Raw genomic sequence first — 17,246 nt, 5'->3', positions numbered from 1 at the left:
GTTTTATCTCCTAATTCAGCCCTCTGCAAGAATGCAATCTCTCCCATTTGTCTGAGGCTCTGCTCTGCTCAGCTGTATCTTTCTTTTAAAAGAAATAATTTTCCCCATCTCTCCTCTAGTTACTTATATCCCGATGGAAGAAACCAGAATCCGGACCTGACCGGCCTGTGTGAGCCCACACCCCAGGACCACATTAAAGTCACCCAGGTGAACGGAGATCCTTCCTTCCTCTCCATTCCTTCTGCCTAGTCCAGGGGGTTTCCCACACTTGCCAACTTTTAAGGCTTGTGGACTTCAGTTCCCAGAATGCTCTGGCCGAGGAATTCTGGGGGTTGAAGTCCGCAAGCCTTAAAGTTGCCAAGTTTGGGGACGCCTCATCTACTCCTACAGTTTAAAAACAAACAAACCCGGAAAGTACACAGAAGGATGTGCAGGGTGGATTTAAATCACTAGTTAAAAAGGCTTGATTTAAATTAACTTGATTAAAAACATAATTTTTAAAAAGCAACTGTCATCTCTGTCCCTCGGCAGCTCTGTCTCTCTGTCCCTTTGACCCGCTGTTGACTCACCAACAGTCCCAATATTGCAGAATATACAGTCTCACGCTACATAACTAAGCTCCATTTCACGCTGAATAAATGATTAATGTATCTTAGATAGAAAACTATTTTAGATAGATTTTTACTCCAGAAGCATTTGATTAAAATTAATTCGATGAAAATTAAAAAAAATACGATTTAAATTTTTTAAAAATCCATTTTTTAAATAAAAAAAAAACAACATTGATTTTTATCCACTCTGGGTATGTGTGGAGTCCACATTTGGAGAAAAGGGTACTGAACAGGAGAACTGGGGAATCTCGGTTAGAGAGCACTTTCTTTTTTAACAGATTTTCTGTCTTTTTCAACGCCTGCACTTTGAAATCCTTGCAGCCATGATTTAAGAATCACACCCTGTTCCATTATCAATAGTCTTACTTTTTGAAATGAGTGGTCACCAGTGGATTTTTTTAAAAAAAATGCGTTGCAAGCTCTCCCTTTTCCGCGGCCCTTGTGGAAGCTGAGTTTTTAAAAGGCTGTTTCCAGGAGGGTGTTTTTTAAGATGTGTCTCCCTTTCTTACCCTCAGGAGCAGTACGAACTCTACTGTGAGATGGGCTCCACTTTCCAGCTCTGTAAAATCTGTGCCGAAAACGACAAAGATGTGAAGATAGAACCCTGCGGGCACCTCATGTGCACCTCTTGTCTCACGTCATGGCAGGTATGTGGGGTCGCCCCCCCCCCCGTCAGAGTAAACATGGCCCTCTGCAGCCCCTACAGAAAGTGGCACCTGGCTGGGCATGTTGCATCATGGCTGCTGTCACCAGCTTTGCGAAAGGCACCTAGAATGGGTGTTCTTCCTCTAGGCTGAGTCAACCATTATGCAGTTGTGCTCCAATGTGTTTGTGCAGTGAAGGAGGCAAAGGTGTTTGTGTCTGTCTGTGTGCAAGAGATGGAGGGAGGGAGGTAGAACATTTGATTTTTCTTCCTCTTTCTTTTGGTGTGCCCATAAGGCCTCTAGTCATACATTCAGACTAGTTAATTTCCTACTGCAGTAGCAGGTTATAAGTTTTTCTCTCTCTCCCTCTTTCTCTCCCTTCTTTCCTCCTTCCCTCCCTCCCGTGTGCCAAGATAATCCTGCAGCCACAATCCATGGGGTGGCCCTGAGTGAATCACGTGGTCCTGCTCTCTGTTTGCAGGAATCGGAGGGGCAGGGATGCCCGTTCTGCCGCTGTGAAATTAAAGGCACGGAGCCCATTGTGGTGGACCCTTTCGATCCCCGAGGAGGGGGAGGGCTTCTGAGGCCAGGGGCAGAAGGAACCCCCTCTCCAAATTACGACGATGATGATGACAGAACGGATGAATCCCTGTTCATGATGAAAGAGCTGGCTGGTGCAAAGGTAAGACTGGACTGATGGTCTCCTCCATGGAAGTAAAGTAATATAAATTGGGATGGGATGGGATGGGATGGATGGATAGGAGGGAGGCAGCCAGCCAGTAAGGTCTTCAGAATGATAGTCTGTACAGACCCTGAACCTGCCTTCAGTTTGACCCCTTTAAATCTTATGAACCAAGTTTACATATGTTTTCTAGTGTTTGGTTTCAGACGGTTGTCAGCCTTCCACTTTAATTAAAAGTCTCTATTGTCAATATTAATGTCTATAATCGGCAGTCAGCTGCGAGTTCTGCAAGTAAAATGCTGCAGTGAGTAGCCCTATCCATTCTGCCTGCTCTCTATCCTGATAATGTTTCCTCCCAGCGGCCATGCAGAGCTCAAGTTGGCAAGGTGTGTGTGTGTGTGTGTGTTTTCTTGGGTTTTGCGGTCTTTTACATTCGGCCGCCCCACAGCTGAGCTTGTCAGTCCTGTCTCCTTGTGTTTGAGGCGTCCTGGTTAGCCATGCGTCTCTTTGAGTCTCTTCTTGAGTAATGAATTCACGACCAGCTTGGAAGACGTAGCCTCTGCTGGAGCTACCATTGTCTGCCTGTTGATGTACCTCCTTTGATTGGCATAACAGATGGACCCATTTTGTTTTCTGCTCTCTTGGAAACCTGTTAATGATTTCTGGGATCGCTGTGCCTCAGCAGAGACCAGTTCCGGGTCTGTGCCCAAATATCAGCAGGCCTGTGCTCTCAGCTGCTGGCTGTCCTTAAGGTGACCATCTGTCACCTTTAAAAACTATGCCCTCGGCTAGTCCGGTTCAAGAACAGTATGCAGATGAATCGGTGACAGAACAGGTCTTGTTATTCCTGAGATACTGTATTGGAATGAACAGGAAGGAAGATGTTATGGTTCGCCGGCAGCCGGTGCAGACGGCAGCGGAATCGGACAGTGGGGAAGAATGGGGACCAGTCAGGGACTCTGGGGAGGACTCAGACGAGGGTCCTGCGTCCAATGCAGAGATGTGGCCAGGACCATGTGGGAGTGGGGTGCTGCCTTCGGAGCCTCTGGAGTCTGGCAGCAGTGAGGCAGAGGACCCAGGGGAGCCTGTTCCCAGTGGGTGTGTGCACAGAGCTGCTAGAAGGTGAAAGCAGCTGAAGCAGAAGGAGCGACTCAGAGGTAAGGCTGGGAGGTGATTGCCCCTCCCATAAGGCATAAAAGTCAGGCCAAGATGACGAAACCTTTGCAGGAAGCAAAGTAGTTCGATTGGTTCAGAGTCATCCTTGAAGCTCTTCATACTTCGGTTGGGTTTTTTTGTACTTCGGTTGGTTCCTTTTCTAGTTCATCTGATACTTCTGTTTTTGGCATCATTTCACAGAACTGAAAGGTGGGTGCTTATCTCGGGGGACTGTTTGAGATTAATTCCGGCTGGGAATGAAAACAATTCCCAGCGCTGCAATTAGTCTTATTTTTAAAACAAGAGCGTGAGTAATTAACGGTTTAGGAAGCCTGGGGCAGAAGAGAAGAGCACCTGCTCGTATTTGTTGGATAAAGATAAACAGCAGGTCTCCCGCTTGGCTTGAAGAAAAGGTGGCTTGAAATGCCATGGTAGTGGTCACTTGATGATTAGTCCTGATATTTTTTTAAAACGTCTTCACTGGATCTCCTCTTGGCCTCTCTTCAGGTGGAACGTCCTCCTTCTCCATTTTCAATGACTCCCCAGGCAGCCCTTCCGCCAGTACCTCCACGGTTGGACCTTCTGCAGCAGCAGCAGCGGGTGCCCAACCCACCTGGAGCTTCGAGCCCAGGAACCACTTCCAAGGTACCGGAACTTGTTAGACTGATGAGGTGTCCTTTGAAAAACGCCTTACCCGAAATGGACCAATGGAAGAGAGCCTTTGTAGCTGAGGGGTTGAACTATGGTATCCTTGGAAGATGTTTCATTACCCAACTGGGTAACATCTTCAATGCTACATGATGTCAGCTAGCACTTTATGTTACCTGGCTGGATAATGAAACGTCTCCAAGAAAACAACCAAGCTCAGAAAGCTCCAAGGATTCTCACACTATCTTAATTGTGTTGGGCTTGATTAATTTTCTTCAGTGGCACTGTGGACTTTTCCACTTTCCCTCTTCTTGATGATTCAAATTCCAGCTAATGTATTTGTTGAGTTAAATGATAGCCTTGATGGACTGATTTTTCAGCCTGGCTCCTACTTCTTCTTGCCCAAGTTAACAGCATGTTGTGGTTCCTTACAAACTTTGGGCTGAGTCACCTTTCCTCTGTAACTTGCCTGTTATAATCTAATCATTGTTTTATCGGTGGCTGGAAACTTCTGATGTGGCCTTTCTGACTTTGTGCATACATATACAAACATGAACGTGTGATCCATGGCTTTGATGATTACACAGGATTATAGAAGGAAGGATATTATGATTTAATTTTAGTGTATCTTAAACCTCGGTGACTTTAAGATGTGTGGACTGCAACTTCTGGAATGCCATGGCTGGCTGGGAGATTCTGGGAGGGTTGAAGTCTACGCATCTTAAAGTCACCAAGAGAAACTGCTTCGAAGAGAAAAGTTAAAATATCACTGTACTTGGAAAGCTTTCCCTTACTTTATAGGCTGTACCTGGTTCTCTCCACAAAGACAAACCTCTGCCGATCCCACCAACTCACCGAGATCTTCCACCACCTCCTCCTCCAGACAGGCCCCACGCCATTGGGGCAGAGTCTCGGTCCCAGAGACGACCCTTGCCTTGCACTCCAGGAGACGGCCCTTCCAGGGACAAGCTGCCCCCCGTGCCCTGTAACCGTCAGGGAGAGCTCTGGCCCTCGCGACCCCTGCTGAAGGCTCCCACTGAAGCCTGGGCCAATAGGGAGTTGAAGAACCGGCATTCCCTCCCCTTCTCGCTGCCTTCTCAGATGGAGGCCAGGGTGGAGCCTCACAGACTGGGCAGTACTCTGAGCCTGGACACTCCTGTGGTGAGTGGGTGTGGGTGTGCCAGGCTTCCCATGGGGAGGAGGTGGGGGGTCTTATCCCCGTCCACGAACCATTTCCAGTATAACCCACCCCTGTTGGGGCACCAGGTCATTGGAAGGGACAAGTCTTCAGGCCCTTTCAGAAAGCCAAAGGGTGCATGCAGATCTCGCCTCCAGGGCATGATGTTCGAGTGGACGGGAGCCACGGCAGAAAAGGCTCTTCCCTTGGACCCCGCCAGTCGGAATTCCTTGACCAATGGGCTCTGCAGCATAACCCTTCTACCCCTCCTTTTCATTTATGAAATTTGCAAGAGCTATTAAAATCCCAGGCGCAAAAGTGCAGGTCCACACATAAGGTCCACTTAAATTGGTTTATTGCCGCTCATGGTTATGCACAGGACTGGAGTGGTGCGGTGGCCTAGAGGTGGAGTTGTCACCTCACAATCAGGAGGCTGTGAGTTCGATCCTAGATAGAGGCAGATATTTCTCCCCCACTCCCCCTCACAGTTTCTGCCTCTCCTCCTACCCAAAGGCAACGTTGGGAATAGCAAAGATTCTTTCTAGTGGGCAAAGTTGCTTGGAGCTGGATCACTGAGTCAAGGGAGAGCTGGCCCTTCTTGCTTACTTGGGAGGAGTTTGATCCTATAACTCCTGAGGAAATGGACAAGACCTTTGCTACTTCCTCAGGCCATTCAAGAGGTGACGAAACAGTTGGGCCCATGTGGTGGTGATGTCTTCCTTGAGAGAAGGAGCTAATGCACTGGCTAGAAGCTAACCCAAGTGATGCCTAAGTGTGCCTTTTTTTTATAACTACAATAAATAAATATGGAGGCTCAATAAATGCACCTCCAACCGTACACCAGGGGTGGCGTCTGATGCAATGTTTTCTTGCAGAATCAACTGGGGCTTCCTGCTGGCTTAGACAGCGAGCATTCTAAAATCAAACCATCTTCTTCTGCCAATGCCATCTATTCTCTTTCTATAAGGTAAGTTGCGTCCTCAGGGGAGCTCCCAGCCACGGAAAATTTTACGACCGTTGCGAAGGTCGAATTGCCCAATCGATTACTCAAAGTTCGAAACTCTGTAGAAACTCGTGGGGAGAGTTTCCGGTTGGTATCTGATTCCTCATTTGGTTTCTGATCCTCTCTGTAGCGAAGGCATCGCTTTCTTGTGACGCTGGAACGCGCCAAATGGGGCGGGTGATTTTAGGCTAAGCTGCTTAGGTAAATCTGGCTGCAGTTTTTGTTTCGTTTGGGGAGGTTTGCTAGGATGGCTTCGGGTGACGAAGATGGGAGAAACCGCAAGAGGTTTCACATCATGAAACTAAAATAGGATCAAACTGGATCTCAACAGACGAGTAGCTTAACGTAAGAGGCTGTCTTAAGACAGTGTGAGGCTTCGTGGCCTGGTGTGTGTGTGTGTGTGTGTTTGTAGTCATATTGCCTGGTGTGTGTGTGTGTGTGCGTGCAGCTGTGTTGCTGTGTTGTCATTTGTGATGCAAGACTGGGCACACTACAAGTCACAAAGTTAAAACTTTTGAAAGGTTTGACACACGGACCAAAAGCCTCCCCAACTCTCACTTCAAAAGTTTCATCAGCAGAGAGCAGCAAGCTGCCTTCTATCCCAGATTGCAAACCTGTATTTGTCTTCTCTCCCCCAGATCATTGGTTGCCCCAAAACTGCTCTCTGGAGAGGCCTCTGGGAATGACGAAGACTCCGAGTACATGTCCCCTTCCTCCTTGCCACTGGTGCCCCCTGGCTGTGCGGGACAAAAACCCGATGCCAAGCTGCCTTCGGAAATGAATCCTGGTTCACGGTGAGGGAGTCCTTGTCTTCCCCCCTCCAGTGCGTGTGACTATGATTGGATTTTAGAGGTGTAGATGAGTGGAAAGGTGTAGATCTGTGGTGGCGCGCAGTGGTGAGAATGCGGTATTGCAAGCTAATTCTGCCAACTGCCAGCAGTTCGATCCTGCTCCAGGTTGACTCAGCCTTCCTTCCTTCCGAGGTCGGTAAAATGAGGACCCCGATTGTTGGGGGGGCAAGAGACTGATTCTATAAACCGCCCCAGAGGACTGTAAAAAAAACACTTATGAAGCGGCATATAAGTCTTAAGTGCTGCTGCTATTGCTATAGTTACAAGCGAAATCAGGCTGACTTTTGAATTCCCGGCAACATTGTAAGCTGGAATTGTTTGAGGCTTGGCCCGGAGTTGAAAAGCAACCCGATCCAAAGGATGCTGCTCTCCTTGGCGCAAAGGCCAGAGATGCTTACAGACTCAAAACGGCGTATGGAACCAGGCGCCACGTTGCACGAAGCAGCCTGTATGTCTGTGCTGAAGTTTTGAGCCGAGCGTCTCTTCCTGTTGCAGGAGTGGAATCCAACGCCTTTTCTTTTTTTCTCTTTGCTCAGCGTCTTGGAAGGTGAGCAGGAAATGGAGGGAATGACGTACGAAGCGATGTTCAACATTCAGTCCCAGGCAGCACCGTGTTCCTCCGAAGCTGCCAGCGTGCCTGGTAATTTTCCTGGGAAATGAAATTGTGTTTAGGCTAGATTCATATTGCAAGAAGCCAAAATAATGAAGGAGACACAGCCTCTCTAAGAAAAGGACACAAGCATTCCAACCAGTGCCTCCCCTTTCATTATCTCTCTCTCTCTCTGTGCCTCATGCAGAGCCATTAACACCTCATTTTCCTTCTCCTGCTCCTTGCCTGGGGGAAGGATTGAGAGAGTAGGAGCCCAGGTGCACAGGGCATTATGCACACAACAGCTTCCACCCTGCGTGTGACTTTGACAGCTCACTCTGGCAATTTGTAGCAGGGAGCAAAAAATAACTGGCTAATTCTTCCACCCCGATTGGCTTTCTGAGGTCTTTGCTTTCTGGGGAACGAAAAAAACTGCAGCTGCAAAGATGATCCCACCGTTCTTCCAGATTTCTATTTATTTATTCAGCCTATGGCATTTCATACATGGACTAGCAATATATATTAACACCTCACCTAGATTAGTTATATATTTATATATTTATATCTATCTATCTATCTATCTATCTATCTATCTATCTATCTATCTATCTATCTATCTATCTTAAAAAAAACCTCTGCGTTTGAATACTAGTGTCTAGGCCAGGGGTCTCCAACCTTGACAACTTTAAGACTTGTGGACTTCAACAAGCTTTGCTGGCTGAGGAACTCTGGGAGTTAAAGTCCACAAGTCTTAAAGTTGCCGAGGTTGGAGACCCCTGGCCTAGGCCATTGTCAGATCGCAAAATGGCTTTTATATGTGTTATGCATCACAATTTGTAATTTCTGTGCCTTTGGTTCAGCTTTGAGGCTTACGCCAGGGGTCTGAAACCTTGAACAAAGAGCCATTTGGACTGGTTTCCCACAGAAAAGAAAATCCCCGGGAGCCAATAATTTAACAACCGGTGGGACCAGGTGGCCATGACCAACTCGACCTCACTCGTTCCCACCCAGTCACCACCTGCTCTGGAATATGGAGGGGAGGGCCCAACCAGGGGTGGGATCAGCCAACAGGGAGCCACAGCAGAGGGCCGAAAGAGCCACATGTGGCTTGCAGACCCCTGGCTTAGCCTGTCTGCGTTCCTCTTGAAAACGCGCCCTCTCCTGCAGGCCAGAGGCCTAAAGGGGCGCTGAAAAGGCTTCCTCCTTCTCAGACGTAGGTGATATGGTAGCTGAGGACGACGTCCCCAACGGTCCCGAGGAGTCGGAGAACGAGGAAGACGGTTACGATGTCCCCCACTCGTCCGCCCAGCCCGCCGCCGCCGCCACCACTCGCCGCACTCTGTCCGATATCTCCAATGCAGCCACTTCCTTCAGCCGGGCCTCTCTGGACGGCGAACTTCTAACAGGTGCTTTCCCGCGCCTCCTTGGGCGGGGTGGGTGGGGGTGGGTGCCTCTAGGAAATGGCCCTGCATTGCTCAGGGTGCCAGGACCCACAAAAGGAGGGCGCGAAAGGTTGAGAACGGTGGCAGAGCTGACCGTATCTGTCCTCGACAAAACGACGAGCCAAAATCCCGGATTTTGATTGGGAAGCCCCAGCGATCAGGTGATCCACGACCCCTGACTTCAAGTCCCTCCTGCGCTTTTCCTACCCTGGGCTTTCAGGAAGGGGAGGAATTGGCAGGCAGGATAATTTTGAGGAGTTTCACTTCCTCTCCCTTCCTCAGGCGTTGCTCAGGAGGCCTCTTGCAAGGAGAAGCTCCTGAGTGCCATGAGGTCAGCCCTTCGAGCTAGGCCGGACTAGAGTGCCAGGACTATGAACCTGTTCCGTCTCATGAATTGTCTGTATCCCTTTTATTGATGGACTGATTCTCCGTCCTCCAGGTCCTGGGTGTTCCCAAAGGTGCTTTTTTTTTCAAGAGGCAACTGGACTTTCAAGTTTTTCTTTGAAGAAGCTTCTTGGATGAGAAGTTAAACATCTTCAAAGAAAAACCAAAGAAGAAAAGTCCAGTTGCCTCTTGACAAAAAAACACCTTTTGGGGACGATCTAATTAATAAAAATGGAACAGGAAGGGACCTTGGAGGTCTTCTAGTCCAACCCCAGGCTCAAGAAAGAGACCTGATACCATTTCAGACAAAAACCTCCAGTGATGAAGCACCCACAACGTCTGAAGAAAAAGACATTCCACCGGTTTGATTGTCCTCACTGTCCAGCAGTTTCTCCTTCATTCCAGGTTGCTTCTCTCCTTCATTAGCTTCCATCCATTGTTTCTTGTCTTGCCTTCTGGTGCTTTGGAAAATCTGAAGCTTAATGGCCAGAAAGGAGCATCCCCATCAAGGAAGGCAGCTGGTAGACCAGCCCACCAGGGGCGCTTCCCAAATCCCTTCCTCTCAGCCACGTGCTGCTTTCCCTTGCAGATGCCTCGGACGTCTCCCAGGTTCCCGAGAGGCCCCCGAAACCTTTGCCCCGGAGAATAAACTCTGAACGGAAGGCGGGTAGCGGCTGCCTGCAGGCCAGCGGAGCAGGACCGGTCCCCGTGGCCTCCCCGCAGCTCTCCTCCGAGATCGAGAACCTCCTGAGCCAAGGCTACGCATATCAGGACATCCAGAAAGCCCTGCTCATCGCCCACAACAACATTGACATGGCCAAGAATATCCTCCGGGAGTTTGTCTCCGTTTCCTCCCCCACGCACGTGGCCACATAGCACGCCCCCCTCCTCCTCTCTCTTGGCCCTACCTGGAGCCCCGTGGGTCCACCTACCCGGGCAGCCTCTTGCCCGCACCGGCCTGGAGTTGAGCAGAGGCTTCTGGAGGGATTCCCCTGCAGAGCCAGGCCCATCTCTGCTGAGATTCGGTCATCAGGGTTTTTGTGCGAGTCCAGGTGTTCTTTTCCCCCCGAGTGGCGTGAAACGGAGCAGATAGGTGTGTGTCTCCAACAGTCTTCATGTACCTTTGCCCGCCCATCCAACACCTCCCCAGCCCCACCTTCCCCCTCCTTGCACTTTTCTGATTGGAGAGAACTCTGGATAGACCGGTCACCGGTTTCCTTTGCCGTTAGAATACGGGGAAGGGTTTGGTCAACTTGTCTCGTGCTGTGAATATCCAACCGGAGGCCAAGATGCTGAAGGTATCTCCCCCCCCCCCCCAATACCTGGTGGTTTGGGATACTGCACGCAGGCCTCCTTGCTGCTGTATGTTTTGGCTCAGGCTTCCCAAATCCTCCGCCGTCAGGTACAGATTCTTGACGAAGCCGGAGGTTTCAACGCCTACTTTTTCCCTCTGCCAACCCTTCTCTTTCTCCCGTCGTGTTCAGTGCGCCTTCGGAAGTCAGCCGCTCCGCTCCGCCACACACTGGATTCCACAGCGTGGTAGATGCTGACAGCTCTCCGGGGAAGGTGTCCGGGCGGGTGTCTGGGCTACCTTAGCAGCCTCCAGCCTTTTCTCCTTCGAAGTTCCCCGGGCCGGGTTGGGCCATAGCAGCCGTCTCCGTGAACATTCCTGATGTGATGATGAACGGAGCTGCCCATTTTAGCAGCCTCGTGTGGCTCTTCCACCTCCCCTCGTTTACCTGTCAAACTCCTAATTAAAAGTTAACCACAAGCATGGTCCCTTAGACACTTAACAGGGAAAAAAAAGTGTTATGTAGCAACCCCTGGAACCTCTCACCTGCTCAGTAGTAGAAATGCAACCATTTTGGGTTCGGGGCGTCTGTGGAACAGTATAAAAGACCACAACTCTTCTTTTTTCCGGCCTGTTTATATCAGGAACAAAAGAAAGTCTGTCTGTTGGAAGGACGTTGTCCATAAAACACGCTGCCTTTGCGACGCCTTGACTTGAGCTTTTGATGTTACTTTTCCTGGGCACTCAGGGAAGAGATATGACGAAGCTGTTTTGGTTTTCTAGGGAAAAGTCAGCAAAGATTCTGTTTCTCTCTCTCTCTCTCTCTTTCTCCTTCCCCTCCACACTTTTCCTCTTTCCTCATCTGCTTCCCTAGTTTTTCTGTACCACCTGCAGGGCGAGAGCATGTTACCCTGGCATGAAAATGGACACCTCGAGGTCCCCTGCACGATTGGCTTCTGTGTTTTAAATAGCATTAATTCCTCCCCACTAATTAAGGATGCTTTCGTTTCTAAGAAGGCCGGAGAAGAGAGTTTCCGTGGAATAAATGTTTCCTCCTCAGGAGGTGCAAAGTGGTCTTCTATGGGCAGCAGAAGGCACCAACCAGATGGCCAAGACCTCATGGGGGGGGGGCTCCAAACCCCCCCCCTCTTCTCTACACCCCCACCACCACCACCATTGGAAGTTGACGAGGCCAGCCCAATCTTCCTGCCTGCAGGTGACTCCAGATAAAATATGTGATGCTTGAAGGCCTCGCGGAAAGGGCCCTGCGGAGGAGATGGTGATGGCACCTAGAAGCACGGGAATTGTACGCCCTGGCTTCAAGGAGAACTTTATTTTTTAAAGTTGCAGTGGCTTTGCTTCCTTCCACCCCCCAAGTTTAAAAATCGGTGGAAGTCTTTTCTGTTTCTCTCCAGGATGATGGCTAAATCTGGGTCAGTTGAGGAGTCCCTTTCTTGAATTCTTTGCAAAACTGAAGAAGCTCTTTGTGTGATCCCGGGGGAATTGTGTTGACACTCCTTGCTGGAAGTGGGATCGTGGCATTGTATCAGCCCACAAGGAGAGGCAGTTCTCCTGTGGGTGCCATGCCATGGATTAGAAAGAGCAGAGCCAGCCCCGCCATGCCGTGTAGCCGGCCGGGTTCCTCTGCATGCTTTCCTTTCCTTTCCCTGTCTTAAATTTCAATGGGACGTATTTTGGGGGAAGCGTCTTTCTTTAGGAACCCCATGAATGTCACAGTCCAGCAAGCAGTAGGGAGATACAGACAAAAATGTTTCTTGGGGTTGTTTTCCCTGCTGCTTTTATATTCGACTTTAAATCCACCCCGCCTCCCTCCTCCTTCCATCTCTTAATTTTGCACGCACACAAAAAGCATTGGATTTATTTTACAGAAAGCCAAATGTATAGTGCCTTTTCAATAGGGAAAATGCTGTTCTCCCCAAGGATGAATCTGAAACTGGATTTGAAACTTGACTGCACAGCCCTGGTGCGCCGTGTTGGAGCTTGGAAGGAAGGAGCCAGCAGTTGGCCAACAAGCTAGCAACAGTCACAACTAGCTCTCTTAAAGCTTCTTCGTTACTAAACAATGAAAGGCCAGTGTTTCCTGCCCCAGGCTGTACCTGAAGGTCATGGAGTGCTGCTGGACAAGTTTTAACGTAGCTGTGGCGTACGTCTTCCATCATTGGTTTCCTTCATGAAACAAGTGTCTTACCGGAAGCAAAATCCAGTTGGCTCCTTCAAGGTGTGTCTGGACCGAGAGCGTCCAACTTTGGCAACTTGAAGACTTGTGGATTTCAATTCCTAGAATTGAATTCCCTAGCTGGCTGGGGGATTCTGGGAGTTGAAGTCCACAAGACTTCCAAGTTGCCAAAGTTGGACATCCTTGGGCCAGAGCCTGCCTCGGGCCAATTTGGGGAGCGGGGCATTTCGTTGCCTTTGGCCAACTGAAGGGGGCAGAGATGGTGTACTTGCATTGCCTTTGAGCACTGTGCTTGGACATTTCCATTCATTTTTCTCCTGTGTGTGTGTGTTGTGTGTGTGTGGCTGGACAAGGAGTTTCCTGTGGATTAAATGTTCAGTGCCTAGTGGACCTCTTTCCTTATAAGTGTGGCCTCACATGCAGTTGCACTGAGGGAGGTTATAGCTTGCAGCAAACTTTGGAATTCATCTTGGATGGCATTCCCACCCAACGATCAAGAGTTCCCATGGTTTAGGATTAAAACTGCGGTCTGGGGAGAGGTTACACTAAATTATAAATTATCTTTGTTGGGTAGGAAAGAGTGGTTAACAATAAGTAGCTTTATTTCTCCTGAAGGTTGAGAACCAATGTAATATTGGTGTTTAAAAAAAGAATCAGATTTTCACTGACTATTTTAAAGTTATAATATCATTAATATAAAAAAATATATTAGCAGTATTTAATCCTTTCAGACATGTAAAGAGTAAGAACAGAAGGTAAATATTCTTACAGAATAGCCGAGCTTTAAGATTCATTTGGGCTAAAGTCCTCGGTTTTTTGTTTTTATTTTGTTTTGTTTTGCAGATGCATTGTTAATGTTTTAGAGGTTATACTAATGTTATTTATTTTTCATTTTTCATTCTGGTAAGGGACCGACTGAAGAGCTTGGTGGGGAGGGCTGGTGGCCTTTAGGGAAATTCATGTGTGTTGATTAAAAAAACAAACAAAAGGAAAAAGTTTTATTTTTAAATAAATTTCTTTGTTGTAGCACACGGCTTGTTTGATGTCAATGTCAATTCTTGTGAATAGGGGGCTAAGATGTAGGGGCACCCCAGTTTTAGGGGGTCTCCCAAGAATGGGTTTTCCAGCAGTTCCACATCAATGAAAATTAGACCTAGATTAGGGCTTTCCAAACTTGTCAACAGGAAGACTTGTGGACTTCCAACTCCCAGAATTCCTCAAGTCAGCCATGCTGGCTTGGGGAATTCTGGGAGTTGAAGTCCATAAGCTTTGCAGGCTGGGGAATTCTGGGAGTTGGTGTCCACTCACCTTAAAGTTCCTGAGGTTGAACAACACTTGTCTAGACTTTGCTTGTAGACTTGACGGCCCCACAAAAAAGTCAATTTTTTGTCTGGTGTGTATTGTTTGATAATGAGAGTGAAGCCCCCTTCCTAGAGAACAGACCTGTGTGCAGCAGGAAGCCCCTTGCTCCCCCCCCTCCTCTTAGCATGGCTAATTTAAAAACAACCCAAATCATTCCCCGAGATGTTCCTTTTTCAATCACCATATATACAAGAGGTCACTCCTGACGACTTCTTTATCTTCTTTATTTTTCATTTATATTTATATATATTTATATATATATATAAAACCCTGCAACTCAGACACTCTTAAATTTACACACATGTCAACGAAAAATATATGTATATCTCCAACAAAAGCTTTTCCATTCTGGCATCTCCCGACGTGCATGTAAAGCACACCAGCCCCTCACATTTTTGGGGGGTTAACCCTTTTAACCCGATGGAGTGTTTTCAAAGCAAGGTATTTACTGTATGGTAGGGGTGTCCCAACTTTGGCAGCTCTTAAGACCTGTGGACTTCAATTCCCAGAATCCTGGCCAAGGAATTTTGGAAGTTGAAGTCCACAAGTCTTTAGTTGGATACCCCAGCCTCAAGTTTCTGAAAGGTGAAAATAGGAAACAGTACCCAGAAGATCCTGGGAGAAGAAAGAAAGAAAAAGAGAAGGAAGGGAAGAAAGAAAGAAAGAAGAGAAAGGAAGGAAGGAAGGAGAAAGAAGAAAGAAAGACAAAAGAAAGCTTGAGTTTATGTCCACATAGAGATCTTATCCATTCCAAGGAGGGATAAGTTCTTAAGACATTGGAAGACCATTAACACACCAGAGCATCTAAACACATCTTCGGTATTCGGTCTCTGGCAGTGGCAGCTGCCTATTTATCTTCCTCCAAGGGTCTCAGCTGGACAGAAACCCAAGAATGGCATCTCCAATTCCCATTTTTCTCTCGCTGGAGCCGAGGGAGAAGTGGGCACCGCCCAGCTGCCTTAGCAAAAGGTATGGCAGGAACTGCGGACTTGAACATGGATTTTGTTGCAGCTGGAGGGGAGAGGGGACTAGCTGGAGATTTCTGATAATATGCCACTGTACAGTTTGTACAAAAAAAAAAATTCCCTTATTCCGGCATTTTTCAAACTTGGCGACTTTAGGACATGCGGGCTTCAACTTTAAGAGAGTTCTTAAAAGTTGCCAAGTTTGAAAAGCATTGCCTCATTCCTATCCTAAGTAAGAGCCATGGAAAGAACATTTCACATATTCACCGAACGAATTCCCCAGCGAGTGTCCTTAAAAACTTCAAATGTGCTTCTTCCTTTTTCACTTTTGAGACGCGACGTCTTCGGTTCAACTTCAACCATTCTCCATCTTGGACATGCTTTTTAAACAAACGTTTCAATTTACATCCTTAACTGGAAACCAAGCTTCTTAACACATTATCCTGTGCTCCAGACTTACAAATTGGGCGTTAAAAGAACAGCATAGTAAGTTTTCATTCAGAACTGACTGGCTTGGCCAGTATTCAATTGTGCCAACTTAAACCTTTTTGTTCCCTTCTTTTGTAAAACCCGGAATGCAAACACAAACAACAACATACACAGAACAGCACAGATCTGCCGGCCCACCTTCCTCTTAACACAAATGTTGTGAAATTACAGTGCCTCAAATCACCTTTCCTTGTCGTCCTCTTTGAAAAATCATAACCCCTTTGAAAAGACAGAAGAAGGCAAGGCTGCAAAGTGTCCCATACTGCTTTCTTTCCGTGCGATGTTGGTTACTTGCGTGTCTGAATGATGGAGTATGGGATGAATGTTTTAAGAGGGAGGGGCAGGAGAAAAACTCGAAGAAAACGGCCGGTTCTCTCTCTTCAGTTCCTCAGATCGATGTATTTCTCTCCCTTTTGAGAGCCAAGAGAGGAAGATCTTGCGTTAGGATCCAGAAAAGCATGCCTTTAATTTTTTTTTTTTTAAAAGAAAAATCCCAATTCACCCATTTCTTAGGTGGTTAGCACAGGGAGGCAGTTGTGTGAACGAAAGCAAGTGAGAAGCTTCAAGGCAGGGCCAAAAAACAACAACAACAACAACACATGCTGGATATTTTGGGGACTCTTGAAAAAACGACCCGCTCTTCCTTCATTGGCCAAGGAGAGGAGAGAAGGGGCCAAGCCGGCTCTGGGTTCAAAAGAAACAGTGAAGCTGCAGTCCAGGGAGATGCTGAAGCGAGGCACGTCTGCGGGACGGACTTTAACCTGTTTCCTGCTCTAACGTCAAACCTGCGTTTGCACCCTGTAGGGTAAAGAAACCAAACGGCCTGGATTCCCATGCACAACCCTAAAAGAAACCCCCCGCCCACACACACCCCTGCAAAAAATAAAAAGGCCAGCGAGTTTTTCTTCAACCTGTCCTGGGAACTTCAACCAGGCTAGCTGCCAGGGTGAAGTGCCTGGACTGCAGAAAAGTAGGGCTTTGGGGAAAGGACATATTTTGTGGCTGCACAGGAAACATCCTGCTTGCAGGCTCGGCGTCTGTCAATGGGACGGTCGGGAAAAACACTGCGGCCCCCAAACAGAGATCGAGCGAGAATAGTATTGCTCAACCTGGGTGACTTTTTAGGACGTGCGGGCTTCCAACTCCCAGAACGGCCTAGCTAGCATGACAGAATCAGGGGATTCTGGGGAGCCGAAGCCAAGGTTGTGAAAACCTGGGCTAGATGCTGATGGAGAACAGTGACTTGCGCTCTATATAGATGGTCCGTAACAACCATCCGTTTAAGCTCCCTTCGAAGTTGCAACGGTGCTGAAGCAAGTGACTTCCAACCAGTTTTCGCGCTCACAACCATCATCATAGCTGTGATAAAAATTCAGGCACGGCGATCGGCATCTATTGACACCAGTTGCAGCGTCCTGGAGGATCATTTGTGACTTTCCCAGCTGAATCCCAACAAGCAAAGCCAGCGGGGTTCGCTTAATGACTTAACCACTGCAGTGATTCACTTAAAACTGGCCAAAACGGTCCTGAAGTTGGGAGCTCAATTGCCTTGCTTAGCAATGGACATGTAGAGTAGAATAGAATAACAGAGTTGGAGGGGGCCTTGGAGGTCTTCTAGTCCAACCCCCCCTGCTCAGGCAGGAAACCCTAAAACATTTCAGACAAAGGGTTGTCCAATGGCTTCTTTAAAACTTACAGTGTTGGAGCCTGTACAACTTCTGGAGGCATTAAATATGTATTAAATTGACCAGTAGCA

General features: G+C 47.9%; 2 protein-coding genes across 5 annotated transcripts in view; one reads left to right on the top strand and one right to left on the bottom strand.

Annotated features, from left to right (window-relative positions):
• CBL (Cbl proto-oncogene) overlaps positions 1–13,705 on the top strand; it is a 33,851-nt gene extending 20,146 nt beyond the window's left edge. The window contains exons 7-16 of the mRNA XM_026687981.2: positions 120–207; positions 1,127–1,258; positions 1,737–1,937; positions 3,600–3,737; positions 4,542–4,901; positions 5,793–5,884; positions 6,559–6,714; positions 7,308–7,411; positions 8,572–8,766; positions 9,776–13,705. Coding sequence (XP_026543766.2) covers positions 120–207; positions 1,127–1,258; positions 1,737–1,937; positions 3,600–3,737; positions 4,542–4,901; positions 5,793–5,884; positions 6,559–6,714; positions 7,308–7,411; positions 8,572–8,766; positions 9,776–10,062 — 1,753 coding nt within the window. The 3' untranslated portion in view covers positions 10,063–13,705. The remainder of the gene's footprint in view (positions 1–119; positions 208–1,126; positions 1,259–1,736; positions 1,938–3,599; positions 3,738–4,541; positions 4,902–5,792; positions 5,885–6,558; positions 6,715–7,307; positions 7,412–8,571; positions 8,767–9,775) is intronic.
• Positions 13,706–14,244: 539 nt separating this feature from the next.
• MCAM (melanoma cell adhesion molecule) overlaps positions 14,245–17,246 on the bottom strand; it is a 30,520-nt gene continuing 27,518 nt past the window's right edge. For 2 of the 4 annotated variants that reach the window (XM_087970175.1, XM_026687982.2), the window contains exon 16: positions 14,245–16,288. In XM_087970175.1, coding sequence (XP_087826301.1) covers positions 16,247–16,288 — 42 coding nt within the window. In that variant the 3' untranslated portion in view covers positions 14,245–16,246. The remainder of the gene's footprint in view (positions 16,289–17,246) is intronic. The other 2 variants (XM_087970176.1, XM_026687983.2) reach the window with 1 other exon arrangement.

The sequence above is a fragment of the Notechis scutatus genome, chromosome 7, assembly GCF_049901735.1.
Source record: "Notechis scutatus isolate UNSWTSFEM ecotype Mainland chromosome 7, rNotScu1.2, whole genome shotgun sequence".
NCBI classification, from domain to species: Eukaryota; Metazoa; Chordata; class Lepidosauria; order Squamata; family Elapidae; genus Notechis; species Notechis scutatus.
The sequence above is the reverse complement of the archived record's forward strand: the minus strand, read 5'-3'. Positions and strand labels throughout refer to the sequence as shown.